Source organism: Dryas octopetala, chromosome 1 (assembly GCF_963921425.1).
Source record: "Dryas octopetala chromosome 1, drDryOcto1.1, whole genome shotgun sequence".
NCBI classification, from domain to species: domain Eukaryota; kingdom Viridiplantae; phylum Streptophyta; class Magnoliopsida; order Rosales; family Rosaceae; genus Dryas; species Dryas octopetala.
The window spans coordinates 6957434-6969659 of record NC_141366.1 but is presented as its reverse complement, the minus strand read 5'-3'; the positions used below and the strand labels follow the sequence as shown (position 1 = coordinate 6969659).

Below are 12226 nucleotides of genomic sequence, written 5' to 3'. Positions count from 1 at the left end.
TAAAGTGCATGACCAATATCGCAAAACAATTTGTACTTCAAATCAGAACAATTAAAACTAAAGCTATTTATAAAAAAGTCAATAAAACATTTCAAAATTATAAATCGGTCAATAAACATTTCTTAAATCCCAAAATAATTACTATTGACTAAAATGAATTAAATAAAATTATGCATTATACAAAAGAGGACATAATAAATACTAAAAATTACAGCCACTGCCATTATCATGGAAATTCCAAAAAATTATAAAAAGGTCAAAACTAATCAGATGTTGACACGTGTCCAAATCAAAGGTAACAAACTAACTAAATTATTAAAATAAAAATAATGGGCTGGGCAAAAGGGTAAAACGAACTCAAAGAAAAACTAATAATGGGCAGGAGCCCGCAAAACTATTGATCAAAACGTAATTTATGAAATGATCTGATTGACTAAAATAAGATAAAAAATTTAATATTAACCTTTTTGTAATTTTGAAAATATTTTATTGACTTATTTATAATTATTTATTCAAACTATAAATATTAAAGTAAAAAACTTACCTCAACCAGAGGTCCAGAGGTGACAATAACAAAATTAACAGAAACTCTTTCCAGTGCGGAGATACAATGGGCTCTAACTAAACAAATGGGCTCTAGAGTATGGAGACCATGATGGGCTTGGGCGGAGTAGATGAGTATTCGGTACAATAGGCCCAAAGCTAATAGGTTGTTGCTCCAAATGGGCTTCGTTTTCTCCCATCTATTTGAATCCGATTAATACTAGCGAAGTTTGTGTTTATTTTTTTGGCCCAAATGCTTCCCCAACTTGTTTTTGTCTCTGATCTCAGTGGTGGGTTTTGGAAGATTACTGATTCAGACTGTTGTAATGGAATAATATTGTTATGATTAGATGCCACAAACTCCTTTATTATATCAATTTAGAAAAATTTGTACTAGAAATTTGTATGTCATACAAATAAATTTAACCAAAATCTATGTTAATTACCATTCCACCTCAATCGCCTCCACCAGCCTCATGAGCATCCCTCATGCCTTGATCACTTCCGTTAAGAATTTAATTTACTCTTTAATTATTATTATGTTCTCTCCTTAATTTCTTAATGACATGTATTTATATAAATTCAATGCTTCACGCTGTACGAAATACAATCATAATTAATTTTTCATAAATTTTTTTGCTAATTTACAAATTTGAATCATAGTATTAAAAAGTGAACTTATCCATCCAATAATTAAAATGATGCATTGCCAGTGGGCAGTGGGCGCTAGGTGCTAGTGCTGATGAGGCCAACAGGTTGAGCTTTGGGCTAGCTGGGTAGATAGTATTCCTTTCGTTTACCAAATCTGGCCCAATAACACTTTCTATATATTCTTGATAAATGTCTGGGTCCTCATGTTTGAGGATCAATCTTGTCCTCATGACCAATCAAATAAGTTCATAATGGAGTCTATCATCTCAACTCTATCTTCTCTCATGGTGGAGCTCATGATTATAGATAATTGGATTTGTCAATAAAACCCTAATTAGAGATTCACATAGATTGTAATGGCCGGGTTCATTATACAATTTGATAATGAAACATGAATTTGTGTGTTTATCTCACATATCACTAATGGGTCATTTCAATGAAACATGATATCAATTTATGTGTGATTACTGTACGTAGAAAAATTTAAACTAGCTAGTGTGAAAGTTGATTATTTTCATAAAGACATTAGAGAGAATGTTTGCGTGCGAGTTAGGTTCAATGAACTTGGGGACCAAACCAATAATTAAAGGAAGCAGCAGCCAATTTAAATTCAAAACCGAGTGACACCCAATAACACGTTCAGACAGGTCAGTCTACTTCTCATTTTCACGACTGAATATAACTTCATCAAAGAGATCAAAAGATGGAAGAATCCCAAGTAACCTACTCGAAAAAGAAAAAAAATGTCAAAAAGTAATCAAAGTCTTTGACTTTCAAAAGCATGCAATTGAGCAATTCCACAAAAAGGTGATTTTCTAGAAACAACTTGATGCTTGCATGCTTTTGAAAATTAACACGGTCCAAATAGTTGAAGTTGAACCCCTAAAGCTGCGTAAGCAGTAAGCACCAACTAAATGGCTTAAAGCTAGCTTTTTACACAAGTTGTTGGCAGTTGCTTTCGACCAAATTAATGACAAACAGCCGAAGCCAATACGATGTATCTTTCTTTTGGAAGCTCCTATGCCTAGCTATCTATGTTCATGAGATGGGATAGGTATTCTATTCTCTATCAAATAATTGTGGTCACTGCAGATGTTGGTCACATGAAAATGACCTTTCAATATGAGCCATGCATTGTTGTCTAACATATGTAAACTCTTGTGTGTGAACCCGCTCTCTTGGACAATAATTTTCTAAAGGGGTATTTTTTACCATACACATGGAGCACCTCAAAGTATTCTTCTGTATGGATGGTTCGGATCATTTCATTACATTGTAGGCAACCTCAATACTAATGATATATGTATGTAAATTAATAAACTAGTAAACTTTAAGGTTTGTCAGATTGTGATTGTGGCCTTGTGGGTGTTGACTCTAAATAATTGTTGTATACATATAATATTCCATTAGCCCTCAAATTTTGGCATAGTTTCATACCCAATAATGATGATTTCAAGCTTGGGGGAATTACTTGGTCCTGAGGTTTGAGGACCCGACATCTTATCCTGAGTATTGATGTTCCCCAATAAAATTAAGCCATGCATTGCTCTTAAATTTATAACCAAATGTGCTTTTATTTTTTTAAAACATACAACCAAACACCCTAGCAAGTAGTAGCAACCCCCCACCCAGCCAACCCAGCAGTCTCACCACCACCCATCCTCACCGTGGAGGCTCCAACACCGGCGACCTCCACCCTCGGCCAAACTGCCTAAGACCTTCCCCAATCTTTTCCTCTTCTCTCCCTCTTGCTGGGTTTGGGTGGGGGTGGGGGTGGGGTTTCTGGGTTGGTTACTTGGTTAGGTGGGTGTGGATGGGGATGGAGTTTCTGGGTGTTTAGTTGTATGTTTTAAAAAATTAAAGCACGTTTGGTTATATGTTAAAAGCAATACATACATGACTCTATTTTATTGGTCACATCAATACTCAGAACAAAAACGTCCTCAATCCTCATGACCCAAATAATTTCCTAAAGCTTATAACTAGGCTGGTGTTGGTCTATTAATTGTTGGGAGAATCATAAAAAGTATGACCTTTTGACTTTGTTGGAATCCATAACTCTTTAATTATATGAGAGTAGTTGAAATATATCCCACATGGGGAATGTGCTCTAACTAGCTAGCTTCCACAAGAGTAATTAATGAGTGTTTAATTATGATAGGCATCAGCTAGAACCTATAAATAGCCTTACTATGCCATATTGTGAAAATACCAAAAACAAATTTGAGAGAATTAATCAGAGAGCAAAATTGGTCTAAGTAATCAGTCTCTCTATGTTGAGAGTACTTTAAAAATAGCTCTGTATGATCACTATGATCATTCATCTCCAAACTCCACACAAGTCCCAATGTTATTTAGCTTGAAGTTGCTGGTGAAGGGATTGACTTTTTTTCAATCCTAATTGTGCTTTTTCTCATCAAAAGTTGCCAGTCTATTGTGGCTCATTAATCTTGACTTGTATGCAGGGCTATTTGTATATATATTATTTTCCATATAAAGTTCATTTGTCTACAAACTGCTTTTCCCCTGCATCAATGGGGATCTAAATTGAGGTTTAATTTTCTCAAGCAAAAGTAGGCCTCTAAAGTATCAATAAAACAAATTAATTAGAGACAGAGCTAGAGACAGAGAACTGCAGGTTACACTGAAAAAGTTCATACCTTAATTTGTTGTACCAGTATTACTGTATTACATTATATACCTACTTTTCCAATATATGTGGTTTTTCTTTCTCCTATTAAGGTAAAATTCCTCTACACTCCTAGTCTCCTACATTTATTGTACAAGAAATATTCTTCAATATGTTCTTTCACAATATTAGTTTATAAATAGCATAGATTGTTTGTATGCAAACAGATATATATGTACATCATGTAGATATTGTTCATATTGTTCATCATTGTGAAGCATATCGGACTTAGATCACGAGTCTCTCTTTCTGTTGCAATATTACGAGTAATACTAGATGTATCATATTTGTAGATCACAATATAAAGTGTAAACCATATAGTACATAAATAATTTAACTCAAATATTATTGATGTACTTATAAGGATTTATACTTACCTACTTACGAGCAATCGTTTTTGTTCAAATATATATATGTTGAATGAACAATAAAATAATTTTTGGTTCGTACATTCTAATAACTTAAACTTTTTTAGGACATTGGTAAACCAATAAAGTTTATTTATTATGGAATCAATGCAACAGATCGCAAGTTCTTGCAATTATAGTTACAACATTCAATCTCAAAAGTTAAAATATCCTAGTAACTTAAAACTATGAATAGTAGCAAACTAACAAATGGATTTGAGGATTATGTGTGGGGTTGTCAATAATTCTCCTTTTAGAATAGAACACATATCACAGTAATCAATGCTTCCTTTGGACTATACAGTCTATACATATTACATGCCATCACTATATACATACAAGGCCTATATGACCTGTATGGCTGTATGTAAGTCATGCGCGCCCACATGCATATTAAATTTTTCAAAACTTCCAAGGGGTATATGACCTTAAAGTTCCTCAGAGAGTCAGAGGTTCATAGCCAAATTTTTTTTGTCTTTTTGTGGTTTAATTTTCATCGCATCAGTGGATTATGACTGCATCTCAGGCCACTCCAAATTTGTGTGTATTTAGGCTAGAGATTTGAGTGTACAAAAAATTTATATGTCAAATAGTTGGCCTACATAACATATATATGTATATATATATATATTGGTTTTGGCCAAAAGGAAAATAGTAGGTCAATGGATAAAATTACAATGACTACAGTGTGATACGATTGAAGTCTATAGTCTATAACTCTATACCAAATAAATTAAAGTTTTATCCCTCAGTCAATTGTAAGGGTTGTGATCAGTGGTCAATAGTCACAACCATGGCTAAGATGCCATCATTTCTTAATTTTTTTAAGAAACAAGAGCATTACCCCGGCCATTTGCTAATCACTAATTAATAACACATTGTAGACCTAGTTATAATTAGGACATGTCCAGCAAACAAGTTGTAAGGCCATTGCAATGCAATGCAATGCCTTAAACTAATGAATAAGGTCATTTCAAGCTTTTCTTCAACAAATTTTTTTCTTTTTTGTTGTTGTCAATAAGTAGGCAATGCTGCATATAGTCAGTACTGATAAGACACTATATTATAAATTATAATCGTTGGTCTTTTTCTATGTGACAGAGATTGAATTTCTGAAGAGCAAAGATTCTGAGAGAACACCCCATTCAAATCCTATTATCATTTCTTGAATCTTGAATTTTGTGTAATTCTTTTATAGGCCAACCTTGTGTGTGTGAGAGACACAGAGAGGAGGGGGGGGGGGGGGGACACATGATCAATTATTGATGAAAAGAACAGCAAGGACTAATAATAAGTGATGGAATAAATGGGTTGGAAATTTGGAATGATAGTGTTTTTTTGGTCTGATGGGTAGGAATAATAGAGAGAAAAGGAATTAAATGGGTTTTGGGTGAAAATGAAATGATGATGATGGTGATGATGAAATGTATTTGTCAGAGAGAAAAGGGTGGGATGGTGATAGACTGATAGGGAGATGCCAAGGGTTTGGACTTTGGAGTGGGAATTGGATGGTCAAATGAAAACTCTTTGGCCTTGGGAAGCCTGATGAGAGTGAGACTGAGAGTGACTGGGTGTTTGCTCTGTCTACTGTGTACACCACTTCCAGCCTTGGACTTGGAGAATCTTCTTATTTGTGTGGGGAAGTGGGGACTCCAAAACCTATGAGTATTCAGAGTCTCAGACTACTGAGTTCATGTTGAAAATCATTGGTTTCCTTTTCTGGGCCCCCCTCTTTTGCCTCTAAATAGAACAAAAACAGCACCAGTCCTTTTCACCTTTTTATGTTAGAGAAAAAGTTACTGTGACAGCCCTCTGTTAAACTAAAGCATGACCAACGAATCTCTATTAAGCTCTTAATAGTATATGTCTGCGTGACTGTATTGCAAATAGTGACAGCATGATATTGAAAACGGTCTATTTCAAATCTTCACCACCAAAAAATTATTGAAATTTGCTTGGTATGTTTAGTTTGTTGATAATTGCACGTATTTATAATTTATTTTAAGATTTTGTATCCAGAAAATGAGTGGTTCATGAACTCAAACTGTGGCCATGGCCTCCTCTCTAGTCCTCTTCTTCCATTGCTAGTGGGTACGTAGAGACATAGCCGGCTTTCAAATTCTATTATGGGTAATGCTAAGTGTATCATGTATGGGTATCATTTAATGTACAATCTCTCTAATAGAGGTGTGATTCACCAACACAAGTGAGATCCACCTCTATTAGAGAAATAATATAATAAATGATACCAAGACATTGTACTCTTAGCATTTTATTTCTATTATTATATGGTTTTTTGCACACTAAACCTGAAAGTCATTGGTTTCGGTATTAAAATAGCGCACACACATTGGTTCTCCATTGATATGTACGTTTTAATGAAATACCACGTGAGGTCATATAAGAAAATTGACTACAAGAAATAATGTGGTGACCTCTCAACCACAAGAAGGAACAGAGTTGTGAGTATTTATATACCATAGACAAATGACAAAATCCAACTTACAAACAGGAAAGCGTTACTATTGTGGCCAACATATATGACTCGATCTGCCACTTGCATATATATTTGTAATGTGTGAATAGGTCTTGAAATAAAATATTGCTTATTGCATACATTATTATGTACAAATTAATAAGATGTCTGTAAATGGCAAAAATTAGTTTTCCTTTCTATTCAATAGACTGAGTCAGGTCAATTCTCTTAAATATCTAAGAAAATTGAATAAGTCGGTATTAGAGTTGAAAAGATCAATATTAAAGTTAGAAAGTTAATTTAGATTAGTCAAATAAGTCGATATATTTGAAGAATGTTGAAGTCGAATATATTGAGAATAGAATCGATCTCGTCGATCATATATATTTATACAAGAAGTATTTTGGTATAAATTAAAAAACATCCAAAAAATAATAAAAGTAATAATTTATTGTTAAAAGTTAAAATATTTTAGCCTTCACTAAAAAGAGTAATATTTTGATGAAGATTCCCCTTTATTATATATGAATCTTTGACAGTCCATTGTACCTAGAGTTGGGTTTTTTTACCACTCAACCGAAAAAAACTGTATTCCAAACCAATCAGTTCGATTGTGTTTTTTAAAATTTTGGTTTCGACATTGAAACCGTACCAATCCGACCATATATGGTATTGAAACGGTTGTAGAAACCCCACACCGTCGGTATACCGATCCTTATCGCATCACCATTCGATAAAACCGTTTAGATAAAAACTAATAAGATAAATTTAAGAAAGGTTATGTCATAAACTATCTATTAGTTTAATGATTTCTTTTTTGTTACATTTGAAGGAATCAAATCTTGAATCTATCATAATTCTAATTCACAACCCCAATCAACTTTATCTCTTAGACTAATCCCAAGGGATTATAGAGATTTTTTTTTTGGAGGTTTAGAATGCAGTTCATTTTATAAGTCTTTCTTAGACTAAGACCGGTAGTGATTTAAGATTTTTAATTAAGTCATTTTATTTTTATTCTTGACGGCTTTATGTTAGGTTTAACTCCAGAATTTTAAGCTCGGCCCAAAATCTCGGAGTTTAAACCTAATATGCAGTCTCTACAAAGCCCACTCTACACCCTAGAAGGAGAAATATTCTTCAAATCGGGAAAAAACTTTATTATGAATTAAAAGAATTTTCTTATAAATTAAAAAAACTTTATTATGAATTTAAAAAAATTCTTATAAATTAAAAGATTTTATTATGAATTAAAGAGATTTATTTATAAATTTCAAAACACTTCGATCTGTATCTAAAAATTGTATTTTTAAAAGACATAAAGCCCAATTATCTTTTTTTTAGGTGATATTTTCTTTGTAGTATTAAAAGAAAATCAAGTTGGAATCCCCCACTATTAGATAAGGAAAACAAAAAAAAGGTTTACATGTGATAATGCTATTTTAGGGAAAACTTTAAATCACATCTCACACAATTAAAAGTGTAACAGTGAATTTCACTTTTCTTGAAGATATAGTCTACAATGTGATCATTAAATATTATAGGCTTTTTCAGACAAAAAAAAAAAAACAGAAATATTATAGCCTTAGATATTACTCCTTTTGGTTTATTTAAGGAAACTTGACACAACCTGGTAAAAAAAAAAAAGAAGGAAACTTGACACGATGACAAAGTACTGTTTTCAACATGAAGACGTGAGTCATGTGATGATGAACAAACTTACATTAATGCTGGAAGGTAGTTGTGGTTACATTTAAACTAGAACCCAAAAAAAAAGAAAAAAAAAAAAAAAAAAAAAAGAAGATAAATAACAACCTATTTGCTTGCCATGTATGGGCAACCTGAGAGGCTGGGGTCAACTTTTGTGAAGCCTCTTGAGCTTTTGACAAAACCCTAAAATTTTCTAAAATTGGGCAGCCGCAGGCGCAGATTTCTCAAAGAGACCTAGCCTATAATCAGCAAGCCTTGATTTGTACGCAGACTTTTTGTAATCACACCACGTGAACTCCTTGTACAAGCTTTCTTCTTCTCCTTGTGTGATAAGCGATGGTAGAGGTGCTATCTTTTCACTCAAAGGTGGCCCTCCGAAGTAAATCATGGAGATTCTTGAACTTACAGTATCAGCCAAAACCCTGTGCTTCACACTCTTGAACCTCCTATTTGTCATTACCTGCATTAATTCCACTTCCAAATTAGTAAAGTTGCTTTAACTAAAAATAGTAAACTAGTTTTGTTCTCACAGTCACAGCAAAGCCATAATGTTTTAGATAGCAAATCTATTACCCAAAAAGATATATTATGTTAGACAACTACTAGACTTCAACAACTTAAATTTTAAAATTGAGTTAATAATGTGTAAAGATTAGAGGTTTTGAATCTTGGACTTTTTAAAACTACAGTTCTAGTATTATGTTAGACAACTACTTAGATCATAAAAAATAAAGTTGTCAAAAGATTGGCTAAAAATGTATATCCAGTTAATTAATAAATTTTTTTTTTTAAGGACTTCTTTTTAGAAGGATAAAGTGATTTTTTATTGGGTAAAAGAGGAAAACTTCACAACTCACTTTAAGGTAAATCTCACACACGTACAAGTACCTTATTGGTTATGACGGGAAGAAAGAGAGTGTTTTGAAAGAAAATAAGAGGCAATGCCTAGTTGCCCACTAGAATTTACGATTGGACATTTGGACCTTCATTACCAAAGCAAGTAACTAATAAATAAATGACAAAGTGAATTAACCAAATTTATTTTCTAATTAGAAAAATCTTTTGAATGATAAAATTTCATATATATATATATATATATACAGGCTCCTTCTAATGATATATATCTCAACTTATTTATATTGAGGTGTACCTTATTGGGGCCCACACAAATTGTTTTGTGTCGATCCGAACCGTTCAATTTTTACATCTCCATTGATAGATCATCCATGCAAAAAATTAGCCAAATCGAAAATCATTTGACTATCTAACTTTGATAAAATAAATGGACGAACCAAATATTTTCGATGAAACCGTTCATTTGTTTGATCAAAGTTAGATAGGCAAATGATTTTTGATTTGGCTAATTTTTTGCTAGGAGGATCTATCAATGAACATGATCCTTGCGAACGGTTCGGATCGACACAAAACAATTTGTGTGGGCCCAATAAGGTCATACCTCAACATAAATAAATTGATATATACCTCTCAATAGAAGGATCATGTATATATATATATATATTATATGTATGGATATTCTTGGTGAAGAATAAATATTGGTACCTGTAAGCAATCACCAACAAAGATGAAAAAGGAGTTGTGATCAGGTGGGACTGAAACCCAGGTCCCATCTTTGAGACTGATTTGAAGGCCAGATGTGTTGTTCGATCTCAGGACAGATATGATCTGTGGGTCGGTGTGCTCCCCAAAGCCAACCAAGTTTCGTCCACTCAATGCCTGAAGCTCTGGGCATGGAGGATAGTAGTTGAGCCTGAAACAGGAGTCACTCTTCTCATCTCTCAAAGCCCTGCTCATCACATTCCTTGGCTCAATCCCCAACCCATCAGCCATCAATTCCATTAATTCAAAAGCCATCTTCTTCACTGTTGAAACATAATCTTCCACAGCACCACTGTAAAACATGAAAGTTTATCAGAAAACAGAGTCAACTTTTTTCCTTTTATGTTTCATTGTAAAACAGAGGAAAACAGAGTGCTCTGTTTTTTAAAGCATTGAATTTACCGGAAAATTTCTGGGTTTTCTTTGAAAATGGAGAGGGACTTGTGGGACATGATGTCAGGATTGGTGTTGAGGAGGATGTATTCAATCCAGCCTACGTCGCCGTTTGGACCGATTCGCTTGCTTCCATAGCCAAATGGGTCAGCAGGGCCTGCCTTGTCTTTCTCTGACTGGGGCAGGTTGAAGAACTTGAGAGCTTGAGCTTCAAGTTTGGTCATGAACTCTATTGGGACTCCATGGTTGACCACCTTGAACAGCCCGTACTCTTCGCAGGCCTTGACTATGTGGTTCTTGGCCTCAGGGTCTGAGAGGTCCACCTTTGGAATCCCAGAGAACAAGCTTGTGGCCTTGCATGTTTTGATTAGATCAGAGAAATGGTCTAATGCAGCTGGTTGAGACAGCACCACCATAGCTAGCTCTTAATTGGCTGTTGCTGCACGCAGAGAGATATATGTGTATGTCTAGAGAGACAGAGAGACAGAGAGAGAGAGAGCTGGGAAGAATAAGATTAAGGAGGAGAAGGAGAAGGAGAAGAAGATCGAGTTTTGGTTTGGTGAGAATGTAGAGAGGTGGGAAGATGGGTTTTAAATGAGGCAAAGGGTGAGGCTTTGCTTATGCATGAGTGAGGTACAGAGGCGTTACTAACTATATAGAGGAGCTATCTGGCTTTGTGTGACTTCTTGGTGTTTATGCTATCGAGGGAGAGAAATTGCCTTGCTTTTTCCCTATTTCTGATTTTTACAAAAACAGAATTCAACACACACACTTCTCTGAAATATATAATATGTACTATATAGTTTTTATAATAATAATATTATAATATGTTTACTTGCATGAATCATGAATGTGGTTCCTACACGGAGTATTTCAATTTTTTAATCAAGAATGAAGATGAACATATAATATCATTATTTGCATAATATCTTTTAGGAGAAACTGTAACATGGTGAATATAAGTCGACCTGCCGTTACAAGACCTTTATTTACTCCCTTACCATAAAAAGAAAGAAAAAACCTTTACTTATTACACTATTGAGGATAAGAATATAAGATAAGGTAAAAACTAGGAGTTGTCACATAAAGGAAGGTGATTTGGGACAGCAACATGGTGAATTCTGATTTATTTCATTTTGGGGAGCAATAAAATTGGTCAATTCAAGAAGATTCTAATGAAACTTAATTGATTTTCCTATTTTGGTTATAAAAAATGAAAGCTCTATTCATGTATGCCATTAGAGCCTTAAATTAAGGAAGATGATTTGGAGCCAAGTCATACTGGGTTTTGGGCTGGTGACACCTCCTCCCTTGGAATCAATTAAACTTAAGAATCAAAGTAGAGGATGACATCATTTCCAATAGATGTGTATGTTGTATATATTGTTAAATAAGGTTAAAAAAGGGAGACCATGATTCCATTTAAATGGAATTACATTTTATGCCATACCAATGTGTGTGTTCCAAAAGAAAAAACACAATGTACGTGTATTTTTTCTCTTTTTCCAATTTAAGGAAGGAATATGGTAAGAACTGAACTCTTGATATGAGCTTTGTAGAGATAAGTGCTCTACTTCTAAATTATAAAATTTAAATACAAGGAATATTTACCAATTATTTATTGATTTAGTGAAATTTTTTTATACTTTATGGGATGATGTTCTAAATTTGAATTCTCAAATTAATAAAAAAACACCTATAGCTACGGGTAAAGAGAACCTTAACTAAGATTTTTGTTGC

At 33.7% G+C, this 12226-nt stretch overlaps 1 protein-coding gene across 1 annotated transcript; it reads right to left on the bottom strand.

Annotated features, from left to right (window-relative positions):
- Window positions 1–8596: 8596 nt before the first annotated feature.
- Window positions 8597–10902, bottom strand: LOC147297135 (gibberellin 2-beta-dioxygenase-like). The gene is made up of 3 exons (XM_086245131.1): window positions 10496–10902; window positions 10037–10385; window positions 8597–8936 (listed from the first exon to the last, which is right to left on the bottom strand). Exons 1-3 carry the CDS (start codon window positions 10900–10902, stop codon window positions 8670–8672), a joined length of 1023 nt encoding a protein of 340 aa, XP_086101257.1. The 3' UTR covers window positions 8597–8669.
- Window positions 10903–12226: the final 1324 nt, after the last annotated feature.